Consider the following 18889-nt stretch of genomic DNA (forward strand, 5'->3'; position numbering starts at 1 on the left):
ATGTTCTGGAAAGCAGGCATTACACGGTGTGAGGGGTGCTGACGTAGGGAACTGACTGGCAGAGGACACGCCTGACCAGGCAGTCGGACCCGCAGCTGGTGTTCCCGGGGCAGGCGAGCACGGCCCAGCACTGCCCTGCAGCGACACAGCCTGCGGGTCCAGGGAGGGGCGAGGGCGAGGGGCTCAGGATGCGCGTGCCTGTTGCAGGGTGAGCGTTCTACCTGGCCAGTGTGCCCTGGGGGCTTTTCAGATAGGAAGTGCTCCACGCCAATGGGGTCACACGGGCCACTCTGCTGCAAGCCAGCAAGTCGGCGGGCTGCAGGCCAGTCCTGCACCAGAGCCTCCTCCCTCACTCACTCACTGGAAACAGCCAACGCTCACCCGCCACGGGGATGAGGGGATGAGGCCGGTGCCGCCCCTGCCCCTGCACTGGGGAGGCTCAGTTTCTCCACTTAGGCCACTTGGCCCCCAGAGGCAGGCGATCACTCTGACTCCAGAAGTGAGTTCCTCACTCACTCAAGCCCCGGAAAGCGCTCTGACGTCAAAGGAAACGGGGCAGAGTCCGTTGGGTGCTGTTTTGGCAGCGGCAGCAGTCACACTGGCCTCAGTCTGCCCTACTTTATGACAACCAAACGCCACTGTGCTGGGAGGAAGCGAGTGAGTACACAACCAGCTTTGCCCCAGAAGCTACAACAAACCTGCTGACATTTAAAGAGCAGTGCTCACCCTGGGTTTACCTACAGGGAAAGAAAGAAAGTCATCCGGTGATGCTTTGGGCTGCAGGGGCAGCACGAGCTGTGCACTAATTCACGAGAAAGAAGGTGCCCTGGGATGGGGGCTGCTCCTCGCCGAGAGCCAGCCCGCAGCAGCAGGGCAGCTATGCCGAATCCCCCAGGGAGGGCTCGGTTTCCGCCCAGGGCACGCGGGCTCCGGGAGCAGCCATGTGCGGAGGGACGCTTCGGCCGCATTTAAAAAGCATGACAGCATTTTCGAGCGTGATTTTCAGTTACTAAATATAGGCTCAGCAACAGTACTGCTGATGAAATCACTCGGGAGACATTTTTAAAGAGAAGCAGAAGAAAACAGGTTTGTGATGTCCCCACAGCCGGCAACTGTTGTGCGTGAACTCATTCCAACTTGTTCAGAAGACAAAAACGAACCCTCCTCAGTCAACTGAGGCTTCTGTTACCAAGCATGGTGAGCCGAGGGGACCTCTGGGGAAAAGCACCCACAAGAGACACTGACAGTGCCAGGGTCAGCCCCTTTTAACCACGCCCATTCGCTATCCGCACAGGCTCCGCGCACGGAACTCTGGGCTGTGTCACTTGTGGAAGCTGATGTGCCATCAGCTCTCAGCAAGTGTCCTCTGTGGAGTCTTGCCGCGACAATGGGAATGTGGACCTGCCCGAGGAGCTGGGAGAGACCCGGGCCACGCCACAGCCCCACACATCCCCTGGTGGTCTGGGCACTAGGATTTCTCAAAGCCCCATTAATACGTCCCGTGTCTAAACAAGGGTGACAACCATCCCACCATGCTGGCCTCACTCTGCACTGAGGCTCAGACTAAAGCTTGCTGGGTGGGTGCTGTGGTCCCAGGCTCCCTGGGGACTTGCGCGTGGCTGCAAGAGCTATTTAAGAGGTGTGACCAGCTGGACCTGCAGAATGAGGTGACAGGAGCTGAATGACACTTTCAGGGTTTTCTAGTGTGGTAGCTGGTTAGGTGGCAGTGACCTCCCGACAGGAAGAACAGGTAAGAAAGAAGGTTTGAGGGCAAAGGTGATCCAGAACGTCCGAGACAGACTTGTGTGGGTACCTCAGTGGCAATGCAACAGGCTACCTGCTCAGGGCCCACAATCAAGTGAGTCACAGCCCTGGGGGCATCAGGGACAAAAGAGGCCACTAGAGGCCTGTGTCTGGGGCTCTCCCGGGAACCAAAGTACACATAGAACATCGGAGAAGAACCTGGAACAAAGCGTTAGGAATGAAGGCATGCAAGGAATAGATGGCAGAAGACAACCTAGCAAATGCTTTAGGGAAAAAGGGCCAAAGACAGACCAGCAACAGATGACCAGGGAAGCACCAACAGGACAGGGGCGCTGATCTTGACAACTTTTCCATTACCCCTTTGGGATGGAGATCTTTCTCTGACAACACCACTCACCGGTGTCATGTAGCTGGGCCATGTTCGGCCCGTGGCTGCTGGTCTAGTCGGGGTTTCCTCAGTGCCTGCTGCACGGTCTGCCATCAGTAACAACGCACTGATCGAGCTGATGCGTCTCGAGAAGGGAACGGCAGTCACCCCAGCAAACAGTGCGGAGCAGGCAGAGTGGGCAAGTCAGGCAGCTAGAAGTCCCTGGGCACGCCGGGGAGGGCGACTTCCGAGGACAGAGTAGATGGGGGCCAGATGCTCACTGAGCCGGCAGGAAAAGCATCCCAGCCTGGGCAGGGCTGGGGCAGATGGAGGTCTGCGTGGGCAGGTGTGGGCACACGTGCATACACACCAATGCGTTCCTGGGCACTCCTGGAGGACGTGAGGGATTTAAGCGGCTGCTGGGCTGTCCTGGTTCCCCCCTAACAACTGCGTCCCATTTCGGTACTTTTCAAAGTTCACTCGCATCTGTACTCCACCAATTAGGTAACCACAAAACGTGAAAATGAAGCAGAAAGTATGGAGCCAGGGAAAGTCTGTCCATGCTTCTCCAAGCCAGAAGAGTAGGGCCCTAGGGCTGGGTCAGGCATGGAATGGCTGGGGAGGATGTGGCGGCTTGGGGGTGGAGGGCGCGGACAGCACAGTTCCCGTGCGAGGTGCCCTCACGGCCACGCCCACCCACGCACTGCGCCCGTCCCTGCCCCCGCTCCCAGCTTTACCTGATGAGGAGCAGCCTGTCCTTCTCAGAGGGATGGTCGTCCAGCCACTGGGAGAAACGCGCGTGGGACCACTCCGCCCTCTGCAGGGGCGAAAGACAAGGAGACAAGAGCGCGCACACGCATCCTGCAGATGTTGGCTCCAAAACCAGCGGGAGTGCTGGTTCGCAAGGTGCAGGAGCCGCTGCAGGAAGGATGGACGCGGAGGCGGCACAGGCCCTGGTGCGCCTGCCTGCCTGCCACCCACGCAGTCTTCTGGACCCGGCAGCCCCCGTGGTCACAAGTTCCCGTGACACTCTCATCTACAGGCCGCCCTCCAGCGTCGGGGGTCACTTTCTGCACCACTGAGAACGCAGACGCTGGGCAGCTGAGTTTTCCCTGCTCAATCCCTGGCCCCTGTCCCAGACATCCACACTACGTGAGGCACCGGGGGCTCGGTGCTCACCCCGCTAGCCAGGAGCACTCCCACGCGGTGCCGGCTTCGGGTGATTACCTGGAAGGGGGACTTCAGCTCAGCAGGTGCGCGCGTGAACAAGAACTGGATGACGACGCTGAAGGGTATGATGTCCCCCAGTGCTGGGCTGTTGGCCACATGTTCACTGGTCTGGAACAGCAGTGGTCTGCAAGAGGGAAGCAGAGGGTCACAGAGGCGATGCGGCCGGGGACTCCTCCGTGGAGGGCGGCATTTCCCCCAAGGCTGGCTCCTGGCGCCCTCCACACCCTGCTGTGCGGCCTGGGGTGCGCGTGGCATCGGGCAGCCGCATCCGGGACCCCTGCTCTACTGGGTTGATGTGTCTGAATCAGGGAGCTTCCAGTGGACTTGGCAAAATCCCCTCTTGGAGCTTTTCCAGCCAATGGGCTCAAGTCAAACAGCGCACAGATTGAAGGCTTCAAGTGGGTGTAACTAACGGACTCTCACCGGGGCCAATCCTTTCAGCTTTTAGACAGAATCGCTTTGGGGGGCTCTAGTCTAAGGTAGGTCAATTCAAATATTTTCTACTCAACTTTTCAAAACAGCAATTACATATTTGTCTACATAAAGCTGCATCTGCTGAGTCACCAAGCAGCTGATGTTGCTCCTCTCTAACACGGCCTGTCCACAATTTTACAAGAGGGCTGTGCAGGCCAATCCGCTCCGCTACCCCCAAACTCCCACCTCGTGCACAAGCCTGCCAAGGATGACAAGCCGTTATTCATCTGTCTTTGGCTTTGAGTGCTGACGGGCAAGAGCTGATCACAAGCCGGGAGCTACTGAAGGTTAAGTCTCAGGGGCAGGATGCCCGCACCACAGCTTGATGGACAGTAATGACGGAGCCTGGTCTCTGCCTTTACGCCACCTACACTGGACCATCTACGAATCTACAAAGGCCTGTATAAAACAGAGGGGCAAATGTCTGCCTTACACTAATGACGTATGTATGTATTTGAAAGGCAGAGACAGACAGACAGACAGACACGGATGTTGACTGACCGGTGTAGCATTTACTCGTTTACTTCCTAAATGCCTACACCAGGCTGAAGTCAGGAGCCGGAAACTTGATCCCGGTCTCCCATGCAGGTGGGAGGGATCCGCCTACTTGAGCCGTCACCTGCAGCTTCCCAGGGTTCACATTAGCAGGAAGCTGGGACCAGAAGCCACGCCAGTACCGGAACCCAGGCCTACCGATGTGGGACGTGGCCATCCCACGCAGCATCTTAACCGGCGGCAGCAGCGCCCGCCCCAGTGAAAAGGTTTTGAAGTCAGCAGTCAGTAGTGCGCTCAACACACAGCTGTTTGGCATTGGATCCAGATATTAGAAAAAAATGTCTTCATATTGTCTGTCCCACAAACACTAACTCTGACAGGGATTTTTCTAATTTCATCTGTTTTATCAAATAACATTATTTTGTTATCTATTTTTAATTATTGGGAAAACACTTTCATTAGATTAAAAAGTATTTATTTATTTACTTATTTGAAAGTCAGAGTTACTGAGAGAGAAGGAGAGACAGAGAGATCTTCCATTCACTGTTTCACTCCCCACATGGTCACAACAGCCAGGGCTGGGCTAGGCCGAAGTCGGGGGCTTCACCTGGGTCTCCCACGTGGGTGGCAGGGGCCCGGCACTTGGCCACCTTCTGCTGCCTTTCTCAGGCCACTAGCAGGGAGCTGGATCCGAAGTGGAGCAGCCGGGATTGGAATCAGTACCCAGAGGTGATGCGGGTATCACAGCGTAGCAGCTTCACCCGCTACGGCACAACGCCAGCCCCCAGAGAAATACTTTATTCACATTGTCAGTTGCCAGAAAGCTGCAAACCAGACATTGTATGGGAGTCGAGGCACAGACTTCGTGTGGCCACAATGAGAAGGTGGGACACTCGCCACGATAACCGTCAAGGCCCAGATCGTTCCAGTGTTCCAAACAGCACCTGCCCAAGCATGAAAGCGCCGCTGAGGGGGTTTGGTTTGGTCTGCGGCACCCCTGTAAGTCCTTCTCTCATGAAAGTGAGAGCTCCCAGTTCTACCAACATCACCATCGTAACCATCAACAGCACCGACAGCTGACTCACAGCAACTGCTGGGGGTCGGGCCCAGGATAAAGCCTTCCACAGGGTGAGGCCAGCAAGATGGCAGAAGAGGAGGTCCCAGGCTTCACTCCTCGGCGCAAAGTTCAACCGTGGTCCCCAGCTAACAGCACGATTGTGCTGGACACGTGTGGACCTCACGTAAGGTGAGCGGTCTCCCTCTGCGCCAGCCTTCTGAGTACCGCACACAGAGGGGTCCCGAGGCCTATGACTTCCAAGGCTGGAAAAGAGCCAGCAGTGGGACACCCAGGCTCCCTTGCAACCCAAGACACGTCGCAGGAAGCCGCCTCCTGTCTCGCCTGCCAGGGAGCACTGGCTCAGCACGGGGTAAACCACCAGATGGAAGATATTTCTCCCTCTGCCTTTCAAATTTGTACAAATGGACCAAGAAAACTAATCGCTGAAATGTGGGGAAAGATGCCAAAATCCAGGTGAAGAACACATAAAGGTTTCCAACCAAACACAACCCAAAGAGGAGTTCAAAGAGTCACATGATAAACCAGCCAAAATCAAAGATGAAAAAATTCTTGGAGTGACAAGTGGCTGAGAAACTGATCACATACAAGAAAATCCCAGTAGAGCTATCAGTGGGAGTCCTTTAAAATTAAATGCTAAGAAATGTTCCACTCTCTTTAAAACCTGCCATTTGTCTTCTTTCTGATGATGAGAATGAGGTACTTGATTCTGTTCTTCTTTTATCTTTGGCTTCAGGAAGTTAAAAGCCAAATCTGAAACTTACCTATAGAAATTACCTTACGTGGCAGGTTGGAGTATTTGTGTCTTTATTTTCCACCAATACATTCTAGATGCAAACCCGCATTGATACAAGGACACAGAGAAGGGCAGAAAAGGCAGAGGGACAAGAAGGGAGAGATGGGGCGAGAACGACCTGGACACATGTACACAGGACGCAGACGTGCCGCCCTGGCGGCCTTGCACACATGGGGTTTGCTCCTGAGATGCCCGCAGAAGCTGGGCCAGTGACGACCAGCTTGCTTGAAAATGGGATTTTCTGGTCAGTCACGGGTCCCTTCTGAGCTGAGTCATCACAGCAGCCGTTTCTATGACGAGGCCGCATCTTCCGCACTGGCACGACCAGGACTGCCAAGAGAGCCAGGAAGAGCCACTCTGGATTGAATTCTGTGCCGTGCCTCACTGACACAGCCACCTGAACATCAAACGCAGACCCTATTTTTGCTGCTAGGTTTAGGAGGCTGCGGGAGCATAACCTGAGCCCTCCCCTCTCCTGGTTCCAGGTGGAATCTGAGATGCTGGCCAGACAAAAACAAAACCAGCATCTGCAGAGTTTTATGGAACAAAAGAAAACTAATCAAGGTTTTATAAAACTCAGACGCCCTGAATACCACAAAATCATCCTTCGAGAGTAATATTCTTTAAATACAGCAGCACTTTCAGGGTGAAACTTTTTGGCCAGAGGGAGTGTGAATTAGTCAAGTAGTAGGTCCCACTAGAAAAACCACATTTCAAGCCGGGAAGATTCACAGCTGTGCAGCTGTCGGTACTCCGAAAGCCAAGTGCAGCAAGAGACAAGTCCTGCTGCTCCTGCGTCCACACCCAGTGTCACTGGCCTGGCACCGCCCTACTCCTAAGCTCCCCTTGCCGAAGGCCTGGGGAAGGCGGCAGGAGGGAGTGGGACAGAGTGCAGATGACCTTCCTGCCTGCTCAGGACAGAGCAGGGCTCTGGGAGAAGACAACAGCGCTGCAGGCCTGCAGGAGCCGCAGGCCGCTAGGGAGGCCCGGTTCTGTAGCATGAGGGGCATGGGGGTCCCTGGAGAGAATGACGCACAGGCCGATGGCTTCAGTAAAGCAGAGCTCCGCATACGGAAGTTAGGAAGGGTTTGTTCTCAGAGGCAACGCTGCCTGTCCCCACAGAGCAGGTAGCAAAGCAGGCCAGGGGTTCAAGCAGCCGCTGGCCAGGAATAAACACGTCCATCAGGCTGAGCGGGCCTGGTGCGCTGCCTGGGTGTCTGGGGGCCTGGGGCAGGGAGGGTTTTCAGCAACGGGAAGCTGCCAGCCAGGTGAGGGGCTTGAATTCACTTCTACGCTTTCTGACATTTTCCTTGATGACGCATGCAAACATTCCCATGCTGCTGCAGGATCAGTCGGGAAAGCAGACAGAACCTTCTGGAACAGGAGCACATTACTGCGGTCACCAGCACAGGCTCTCGGTTCTCCCACTCCTCGCTGCGCAGCCCCAGCCACTTCCCCATGCTGGCTGCCTCGTGGTGGGTGCACTGAACTCATATGTGCTGGGAGGGCTCAGGAGAAGCACTAGCCAAACAGAACTGACCACAGTTGCCATAACTAACTGTTCAACTGGCGTGGCTCCCTGGGTGCCCGCAGCCCCCCGTGGGAGCAGCCAGCAGAAATCAAACCAATGCACCAAGAGGCGGGCCACGCTGGGATCAGAGACCTGGGACTGACAATCCAGAAACATCAGGGAGCCAGTTACCAGCTCACGAGTGGAGAGGAAGCACAGAACATAGCTGGGGTCTTAGTGGTCAAAGTGCTAAACACAGAAGCTGCTGAGGCGGCCTTGTTGCCCCTCTGCAAACATGTGGGCATGGAGGTTTGTACCGGGACGCGTGGGTGCACCAACACCACAAACTGCCACCCGGGGCCCCGCCCAGCTCCTACAACTACAAACAGCTGGCACACATGCTGCATCCTAGCTCTCCACGCTCCGTCCTAACGTGGTCCCTCTCTCGACAGTTCCCTCTGCTCTCTCATTAAACCTGGATGGTAACGAAGCTTCCAGCAGAGCAGGCTGTGGGCATCATGGGGGACAAAGGTGGTGGGGCCAGCCCGAAGGCAGGACCTGTGTCCCTGAGCTGCTGAAGGGCATTTGGTCCCTTCTGTGTCCTTTGCCTCACAAAGATCTGCACTGACAATGTCAAAGCCCAGAGCTTCCAGACCTCTGGCCAGGGGCCGTGAAGGCGACAGCCTCACGAACAGGACTGAGGGGATGATGCCACACTGCAGAGGGCCGGACAAAGACAGGGCTGCAGCAGCTCTGACACGTGTGCCCAGGGGCAAGTGGCTAATGTCAGCAGCTGTCTGAGGCAGCGCTCTGTCTTGGGCACAAACAGATTCCTGCTGCCTGCCGGAGCAGCTCTCATGCAAATGTATGCGAGAAGCTTGCTGGCTGAATCGACAGTCCACTCCAATTACTGCCGGGAAGCAGGTGCCCTGCGGCGGATGGCAGCCTGACAGGGGAAGGGAGTGCTTGCTAAGAAGGCCTGGGCCTGGGCCTAGGCCTGACTGTGTGGATCAGAGAGACAGGGTCTGGGTGTGAGTGAGTATGTGAGTGTGTGTGTGTGGTGATGCTGCAGCTGGGGTTGCAGCCGGGGACTCTCTGGCCGGCACCATCGCCTTGCACAGCCCTCCACGGGCATGGCAATCTGCTGGCCTGGGCTGTCTGGCTGTCTGCTTTCCTGGCCTCTCGCCCCCTTTTTTGGGGCAATGTTTTGGTATATCTTACATGGTTTTTTCACTCCTTTGTTATTGTTACATGAGAAAACAATGCAAATGGAATTTAAGAATAACATTTACTGACTTTTCTGTCTATAAAAATAAGGCAAAAAACTTGAAAAATAAAACTCGAAAAGAAAAATCATTAATGACAATTCCACTATTCAAGATAAATATTTTTTTTTAAAGATTTATTTTATTTATTTGAAAGACAGAGTTACAGAGAGAGGTAAAGACAGAGAGAGAGGTCCTCCATCTGCTGGTTCACTCCCCAGATGGCTGCAACAGCCGGACCTACGCTGATCCAAAGCCAGGAGCCAGGAGCTTCTTCCGGGTCTCCCATGTGGGTGCAGAGGTCCAAGGGCTTGGGCCATCTTCTCCTGCTTTCCCAGGCCACAGCAGAGAACTGGATTGGAAGAGGAGCAGCTGGGACTAGAACCAGCGTCCATTTGGGATGCCGGCACTTCAGGCCAGAGCTTTAACCTGCTGTGCCACAGCGCCGGCCCCAAGATAAAATTTTTATGTTTGCCTTTTTTTCTTCATACAAACACCTAATATTATTTTTAAAAAAAATAGTAAGCATCACATCATGCACGCTGAGTAGCCTGTCTTCTCATTTGATGATGCATTAAGGATTTTTCCATGTTGTTAGACACTGGCTAACAATATAACCATTAATGGTGGCATACATCTGATGGGAAAAATGTGGCATTCTATGTAGCCGATTCCCGACTGCCTGCCACTCAGCTGGCTTTGGTGTCATTCAGAACCTTTGACAAGGAGACCCACAACAAGGCCGAGGTGGACCACATGCATGGTAGACGCTGCCTACTTCTTGTCACAGCACAGAGGGAAGTGCGCATATTAACAGGAGTGGAGCCCTCACTGCAACTGCCCGGGGACTAACTCTGGAGTAGACACAGACCAAGGTTTTGCAGGTAGGCAAAACAGAGGGCTGCTTATGACTCGGCCATTAGAATACCGATTGCTCTGTTGTGACTGACTCCTGTCTAGCCCCTGCACACAGGTGAGCTCTCCCAGGTCAACTGTCTGTTAGAATTTTTCAATTAATTCAAACTATGGAGATCATCCATAGGCAAAACATAATTATTCTTACGTGCCCAAAGCCTTAGGACCTAAGGAAACATCTACAAATTCAGGGGAAATTCAGGGGTACCAGAATCACAGGCAAAAAATGCATTAAAAACTTCATACTCTGGGCCGGCGCCGCGGCTCAACAGGCTAATCCTCTGCCTTGTGGCGCCGGCACACCGGGTTCTAGTCCCGGTCGGGGCGCCGGATTCTGTCCCGGTTGCCCCTCTTCCAGGCCAGCTCTCTTCTGTGGCCCGGAAGTGCAGTGGAGGATGGCCCAAGTGCTTGGGCCCTGCACCCCATGGGAGACCAGGAGAAGCACCTGGCTCCTGCCTTCGGATCAGCGCAGTGCGCCGGCTGCAGAGCGCCGGCCATTGGAATGTGAACCAATGGCAAAAAGAAGACCTTTCCCTCTGTCTCTCTCTCTCACTGTCCACTCTGCCTGTCAAAACAAAACAAAACAAAACACTTCATACTCTGTAGAATGGAAAAACAAAACAAAACAAAAACCAACCAAACAAAAAAACCCTCTGCTCCCTGTTATGAGAGCCTTTGAGTTCAAGAGTTAAGGGCCCCATGAATAAGTTGAGAACAAGGGCCAGTGCTGTGACTTAGTAGGCCTGCCTGTGGGGCCAGCATCCCATATGGGTGTCCGTTCAAGTCCCAGATGTCCATTTCCGATTCAGCTCCCTGCTGATGGCCTAGGAAAGCAGAAGATGGCTCAAGTGTTTGGGCCCTGCATGGCCGGCATGGGAGACCCAGAAGAAGCTCCTGGCTTCGGATCAGTCTAACTAGAGCTGTCGCAGCTGTTTGGGGAGTGAACCAGTGTGTGGAAGACCTCTCTCTTTGTCTCTCCCTCTGTAATTATGCCTCTCAAGTAAAGTAATAAATCTTTTAAGTTGAAAAACTGTCGGATGCAAACTAGCACAATACCTGGGTCATTAATAGAATTGAAAGCATCAAATGAAATAGAAATGCCAGAGAATAGCACATAAAACAAGAGGAATTACTGTTTCATAAAACATACATATGGGTTTGCATGTGTATGAACATAGGTTTGAGGGTTTTGCATGTTTGCAGGCAAATTGCAATACAAAGTATCTCTTACTGTGAGCCATGGTCAAAAGTTTGAAATCCATCCAGGTTCACTATTACACCATGGAAAGCTAGGTAAAAACTAGGATTTGGGGCCAGCATTGTGGCATAGTGGGTTAAGCAGCCGCCTGTGACCCAGGCATCCCATTTAAGTGCTGGTTTGAGTCCTGCTACTCCACTTCCAGTGTAGCTCCCTGCTGAAGCACCTGTGAAAGCAACAGAAGATGGCCCAAGTGCTTGAGTCTCTGCCACTTGCATGGGGACTCGGATGGAACCCAGGTTTCTGAGTTTGGCCTGGCCCAGCTCTGGTCACTGCCATTATGTGGGGAGTGATCAGGGCTGGAAGAGCTCTCCTTCTCTCTTGCTGACTCTTCCTCTTCCTGTAACTCTTTCAAATAAATCAATCTTTTTTAAAAGTATAGGATTTTTAAAAATTGTAATTGGTCAATGATTAATTCTTGATTCCATAGAAAGATACTAGGAAGGTGTTGCCCAAATGTCAAAATGTTCCTTTATTCTTCTTGTGTGACAACCGGGAGGGTGCACTGAAATTTTCCAAACCCACTGGCTTCTAGCAGTATTGGTCTTAGGTGAAACCCTCAGAACTGGTATCTTCATACAATGATATAACTTTAACGTTGTTTGGATAAAGGTCATTCTGCACCAGCAAACAGGCAAATCAAGCATGATTCTAAGACATATACATGCAATAAACAACTAAACACACGTCTTGGGACTAACAAAACTAACCACCTAGGGGCTGGCGCTGTGGCATAGCGGGTAAAGCTGCCACCTGCATGGCTTCAGCAAAATAAGCACTTCTTAACAGAATGAAAGAAAAAAAAAAGGAAAATGAAGATTAAATAAAAACAACCATTTCTCACAAGATGGGAACTGATCCAAAGAAGGTTTCTGAAGGATTTGGGATCTCTGTACAGTTTGTGATCCTTCATTTCGGAGAAAATAACATTTAGGCTCCTGTGTCAGCATTAAAAAATAAAAAACAAAAACCCTTTGCTGATGACAAATGGGCAAGGTAAAGGATGGGGCGCCCTCTCCACCAACACCACTGGGGTCTATTTCCTAGGTTACACCACTGGGTTTTCTCCCACCAAAGCCTGATGACGCAAGAGAGCAAAGCAGTTAATTAGAGGACTCCTGTGAACGTGTCCTCTTCATTTCCAGTATGGAGGCCCTTTTAGAGGGCTGTACTCCGACCTGATCTGCACAGAAACACAGGCAGAGACCACCATGCTCTTGGTTCACTGAAGCACACACCAGGAGCTGTGGTCACAGCTTGGTCACAGATCCAGGTTCCTGGCTCCAGACTGGCACAGTTCTGGCCATCGCAGCCATCTGGGGGATGTACCAGCAGATAGAAGACCTCTCTCTCTCTCTCTCCCTGCCTCTGCCTCTCTGTAACTCTTTTAAATTAAAAAAAAAAATCTTAAAATAAATTTAAAAAGCCATATGAATAACCTCTCCTTATTGCCTGGAGTCTGCTATAGAAGACCTCAATCACTGAGTTTTTCACTATTTTGTAAGATTTGAATTGATAAAAACCTATTTAAGTGAAGAATTTTTCTCTGTTAAATTGGTAGAATCTAAAATCATTAAGTATGAATTGGCTCTTCGTCTCTTTCTGAATTGGTTTCTGGGAAACTCAATTTAAATTCTGTGCTCAATTGCATTAGTCTAGGTTATCTACTACATTCATAGTCACTGCCTGCATTTCATCACTACAGGTTTTATAAATACTCCATTCAGTGGTTCTGACATCCTTCTCTTGGAACATAACCTTTGTAGAAGCAGACTGGGTGAAAAACGATACAGAAACACATGAACATCTCAGAAAAAAAGACACCCATATGATCATGAACTGCCTGGCATTATTAGTCAGTGCATTCCTGTAAGAATGGGAAGCAAAATAAAACAGCTCCCTAGGAATAGCACAGTAAAACTGACCAGCCCAACCTTGTGATTTGTAGCTCACTCAAACAGGAGAAAAAAAAAACACCCACTAACTTATTAGTCAATGCACATAATCCTATGAGGGTTTCTAATTAGAATAATACCTCTCAAGATGACTCAAATGAAACTGTCATTATTTTAAGTCATACATGGATGAACACTGGCAATTTTATACATTTCCGCCTTAAATGGAGGAGGAAGATTTATTTACTAACAGAATACAAACATATTAACTAAGAAATAGTCTTACCTGAACGACCTCAGCATCCGATAGGACTTCCCTAAGTCCGAGACTCGTCTGCAGAAGGGACCCACAGCCAGCTCCATCTGAAACATCAGAAGACACTCTGCAGCGCTCCAGGGCGGCATCCCAAGGTCAATGAGGGACCTGCCTGATCGTGGCTGCAGCCGCAGTAAACCCAAGGTTATCTAGACCGTGAGGCACATTCTGAGAGCCGACTAAACTCACGGCAAAGAAGTGACTTAGACAACCTTTGCATAAAAGAGCGTACAACGAGGTAATCCCTTCATGGAAACAGAAAAGATGCTTTTTGTTATTTACCAGGAAGAAATTTAGATAGTTTCTCCACTGAAAAAGAAAGGTCTATAAAACTGTGTACATGCATTTTAAGTAGGCATCGTAAGTCTGTTTACTTATTTTTTTTTAAAAAAAATATTTATTTGAAAGTCAGAGTTACAGAGAGAGAGGAGAGGCAGAGAGAGAGAGAGAGAGAGAGATCTTCCATCTGCTGGTTCACTCTCCAATTGGCCGCAATGACTGGAGTTGCGCTGATCCGAAGCCAGGAGCCAGGAGCTTCCTCTGGGTCTTCCCACGTGGATGCAGGGGCTCAAGGACTTGGGCCATCCTCTACTGCTTTCCCAGGCCATAGCAGAGAGATGGATTGGAAGTGGAGCAGCCGGGCCTCAAGCCGGTGCCCATATGGGATGTTGGCACTGCAGGCAGCAACCTTACCTGCTACACCACAGCACCAGCCCTATTTATTTATTAAGATTTTATTTATTTGAAAAGCAGATTTATAGGGGGAGAGATAGAGATACACAGGAAGAGAGAAAGAGCTTTCCATCCATTGGTTCACTCCTCAAATGGCAGTAATGGCTGGGGCTGAGCAGGGCAGGAGCCAGGAACTTCCTCTGGGTTTCCCACAGGGGTGTTGGGTCCATCTTCCACTGCTTTCCCAGGCACATTAGGTGGAAACTGGACTGGAAGTGGAGCATCCAGGACTTGATCAGCAGCCCATAAAGGATGCCAGCACTACAGGCAGTAGTTTAGCCTGCTAAGCCACAGCGCTGGCCCCAATGTTTATTTGTTTAGAAACAGAGAGACAGTCAGATAGATGGAGTTCCCATCCACTGGTTCACTCCACAAATGCCTGCAACACCTGGAGCTGGGCCAGGCTGAAGCTAAGAGTTGAAAACGGAATCCAGGTCTCCCGTATGAGTGGCAGGAACTCAAGCACTTGAGCCAAAAGTGTTGCCTTCCAGGGTCTGCATTAGTAGAATCTAGCGTTAGGAGCCAGAGCCGGGAATTGAACGCACACCCACTGCTATGGGATGCAGGGTGTCCTAACCGGCATCTTCACTGCTAGGTCAAACACCCATCCTCAGAACGTTTTTTATATTCAACATAGATGATGACAATTCTTTTATATCAATGTAACTCAGTGATGAAAAGCACCAACTCTGGAGCCCCAGGAAATCCAAATCTGTAGCTGCTAGTTTTATGACCCTGGACAAGTTATAAGTCTCAGTTCTCCCACCTGTAAAATGGCAATAGTAGTACCTACTTACTAGAATTGTGCCAAGTGAAAGATAACTCCATAATGTGCACAGCACATAAGTGCTCACTAAATGCCAGCAATTATTATTGGTGTTAAAAAAATGATTTTCTAGTCCTGGCTGCTCTGCTTCCAATCCAGATTCCGGCTATGTGCCTGGGAAGGCAGAAGATGGTCCAAGTACTTGGGCCTCTGCCACCCATGTGGGAAACCTGGTTGGAGTTTTGGGCTTCTGGTCTGTGTTGTGGCCATTTGGGAAGTGAACCAGAGGATGGAAGAACTTCTGTCTTTCCCTCTGTCTCTGTCACTCTGCCTTTCAAATGGATAAATAAATCTTAATAAAATAAATAATAAAAGACCTAGCTTGAGATGTTCATGGTTCCATATCAGAGCGGTTGGGTCCAAGTCCCAGCTTCACTCCCAATTCCACCCTTCTACTAATGTGTGCCCTGTGAGGCACAGACAACGGCTCGTCACTGAGTTCCTATCACACATGTGGGAGACCTGGATTGAGTGCCCAAGTCCTGGCTTTGGCCTGACCCAGCATTCAGGGAAGTAACCAGTGGATGAGAGAGCTTGTGCTTCTCTTTCTCTGACAGAAATATTTACACACGTAAGATTATTACTACGCAAAATGGTAAGAGCTCTACCAAATGTAAGAACCAAATATCCAGGGAGAATTGGTGGGCAGCTTTCTTGAGACAGTCTCAAGGTGAACAGGGCCAGGTTAATCTCAATGTACCAAAGACACAGAGTGCACACTGTTTGTCCTAGACAGAAACCTCGAGTGGATGGAAAACTCTCCCAAACACTGACAAACAAATTACACAGGAAAAGAAAAATGTAAAGAAGAAAAAGTCAGGATTTTTGCCAATACCACATAACAGAACTGCTATGAGCCAGCGTTCTTTACTCAAAAGGCAGTGGGAGACGGGCTGTTCCCCGGGACCTGTTTATTCACTGGGTGGGAGTTTCTGGTTTTTTTCAAGATGTAAGGAAAACGGCCACAAAGTGAAAATATGATCATGTATCTTTTGATTTGTTAATTCCACTCATAAGGTTGTGTGTGTGTGTATGAGGTTTTACACACTTCAATGTGATGTATTTCTCATGAAAGTTTTTGTCATTTTGTTTTCAACCGCCCCAGTGGGTTGTCCTCAAAGACCAAACCAACAACCCCTGCATTAGCATGTGAGCGGGGTGAAATGTTAACACAAAGGAGGAGCTGCTACATGACAGCGTGGGGCTGTGAAATCTCTAACAGTGTGGAAGACTACTGTGCCATGGGGCAGCTTTAAAATGTTAAATGTCTAAAATAAATTTCTCATCCATCAAGGACTTCCAGGGTACCGAACATCATTTTTTTCTGCCAGGGTTCCATGAAACCATGAGGGCCATGTTTTCAAGGACAGGAGTGTCTGTTTTAGAGGAAGGAGGTAACTGTGCAATGGCTATGGACAGAAAGTGGCCAAGGCGGAGGGAGGGAGCAGTCAGCCGCAGGGCTGGGAGCTAATTACTGGCTGCTCCTTTATCTACTATGGACATTTGGTTAACCACAGGGCATCCCTGGGCACTCCCAGGGCACCCCTGCCCTGACATTGTTCAGAAGAAAAGGCAAGCAGAATCATAATAGAAATGACAATTCTCAGGCATCAAGTGAAAGAGACACATCAAGGGAGACTTAAAAGGCACCAGCAGGCCTAAAATAGAAATGGCCAGGAGAACCACTGAGAGACTGGAGGCCAACTCCAACAGCCATCTTTCCCTCAGGGAAGCGGGGGAGGGCAGGGCGGCCAGTGCGTCACATGGACTCCCACTCAGGAGGACCCCCATGGCTGGGGACAAGCTCACAGCTTCCAGAACTGCTGTGTGATCAGTGTAGACACCAAGACCATGTGGCCACAGCAGGGAATTAATTACCTGAAGGAAAGCACCTCCTGCCCATGACCTGGATCCTAAGGGGACAGGATGCTGGCACTTCCTGCACCACAAGCCCTCCAGATGGCACCCTGCAACCATGTTCCTGCCCTGCACCGGCGACCCGGGGCATGGCGAGGCTCTCAAAGGTCCCCTCACCATAGAGCATCATCTGCAGCCAGACAACCGAAACCCTCAGGTCTCCTGGTCCCTTCTTGAGCTCCTTCTCGCCCTGTGACCAACGTCAGCAGAGCAGCATTTTTATCCCAAGAACACTTTTCAACCTCCCAGGGTGATTGTCCATTCTTGAGTTCAGCGACCTCCATGGCTTTGTTTAATTTTGGATACAAATTGGCAGAACCCTCAATAATCAGGCAGTTGGAAGGCTTTCTCAGCCCCAGGTGATGCCTGTCATGAATATAAATGTCAAGGCGATGCTATTTGAATGTTTTGACTGAACCCAGAAAAACATTTTCAGCTGAAGTACAGTTCTGAAAGCTGAGGTGCAGCATCATATAATTGCATTGTGGCAAGAAACCAAATGAAATAAAAAAAAAAAAAAATCCACCCCAAACTTCAAATTCAAAATCTAATTTTTCAAAATGGGGGTGGGGAGGATCCTGACAGAACAGCTGGGTGCTTGCCAAAGTTCCTGATCGTCAATATGACCACCTGTGCTAGCGCTGCCACCTGCCCTCCTGTGCCCATGACCCACAGGCATGCAGCCAATCCCAAGGTGAGCAGTGGGAGGGGGTGATGCCTCTGAAACTGGGGCATGCTGCGGTACAGAGGAACTGACCACACGGAAGGCAGTAACCCACCGTCTACCGCAGGGCTGGGAAATACACTCTCACCACCGAGTCGCTGCTGCGTGTGGACGGCCCGAGTCAGCGCTGCTGACTGAGGGGTTTTAACTGTCTTGAGGCAAGGGACCGGGGAAAGTTCGGTTTGTTCAGCAGCAAGTCTTCAGAATGCAGCAACGTCAAGAACAGTTGTGAATCGTGCAGATTTTGCAGGGTGGAAGCCGGCCCCTGCTGCCGGCCCTTGTGCATCCTGAGCAGGTGGCTAGCTGCAGCAGCAAGAGCTAAAGGACGATACTTTCCATCTTTCAAGTCTCATAAGGGAACACATCATTAAAATAAAAACCCAGAACAGCAAGCCTCTCTCCTACAGCACTCTCATTTTGGCCATCGCCTGCTCGGCTGCCACTCTAATTGGACTTGAAGTGCTGCCTCCAGGAAAGTGACTCAAGAGCCAGCTGGAGCAGAATGCAAATAAGCCGGTGGGGGTGGGAGCCCCAGGGAGAGGAGAGGACAGGAAAAGAAAAACAAAATCAGGAGGAGAGGGAAAGAAGAGAACAGAGACCCACCAGAGCACAGCTTACAACATAATTAATAAGCAAGAGTGGATCCCAGCCTGTAACCCTGGCGAAAGACAAGTCGGACAAAAGTCATGTCTAATCCTCTTTAAACGTACAGGTGCCTCCGGAAGAAGCTGACAGAAATGGAAAAGGTCATATGAATGGTAACACTGAAACCCTTATTTTCACGCTGTAGCTACCAATAGCGTATTTCCCAAAGGAAGACTTCCTGTGGTCTAGCGGCCTCAAGCATATTATCTGGGGAAGAAAATGACTAACTGCTGGATCAGTACACATGCAGAGTTGAAGCTGAAGGTTTGTGGTTTGTGTTCCCTGCTCCTTTGTGTAAGTGCACCTGTTCCAGCAAGCTGACAACCATAACCCTGGGAAATGCAACCCACCCAGGCCCCTTCCTTAGCGCAGACAACCTCTCCCCCCACCTCTGACCCTGCCCTGCCAGATACCCAGGAATAAGTACTGATGTTAAACATTTATCTCTATAAGCAAGGAGGATTTGGCTTGAACAACTATTTAGACTAGTAAAGCTAACAGCTTTGAAAGGCTTAAAAAATGATTTCACCCTTGACATGCTACACAAATAAGAATCATCTCTGTGTCTGAATCTTTTAATCAAAGTTTTTGTTTGAGGTGTTTCCTTTTTTTTTTTTTTGCCTTTGTTGCTGTTGAAATGATTTTAACATAAGACTAAAAAAAGAAAAACATCTTTCTATAAGAT

At 50.6% G+C, this 18889-nt stretch overlaps 1 protein-coding gene across 2 annotated transcripts in view; it reads right to left on the reverse strand.

Moving 5' to 3' along the window:
• COG5 (component of oligomeric golgi complex 5) overlaps positions 1 to 18889 on the reverse strand; it is a 375810-nt gene that overhangs the window by 7769 nt on the left and 349152 nt on the right. For both annotated transcript variants that reach the window (XM_062174782.1, XM_062216926.1), the window contains exons 19-21: positions 13331 to 13407; positions 3359 to 3485; positions 2869 to 2948 (exon numbers count right to left, since the gene is read on the reverse strand). In XM_062174782.1, coding sequence (XP_062030766.1) covers positions 2869 to 2948; positions 3359 to 3485; positions 13331 to 13407 — 284 coding nt within the window. The remainder of the gene's footprint in view (positions 1 to 2868; positions 2949 to 3358; positions 3486 to 13330; positions 13408 to 18889) is intronic.

The sequence above is a fragment of the Lepus europaeus genome, chromosome 1 (assembly GCF_033115175.1).
Source record: "Lepus europaeus isolate LE1 chromosome 1, mLepTim1.pri, whole genome shotgun sequence".
Classification (NCBI taxonomy): domain Eukaryota; kingdom Metazoa; phylum Chordata; class Mammalia; order Lagomorpha; family Leporidae; genus Lepus; species Lepus europaeus.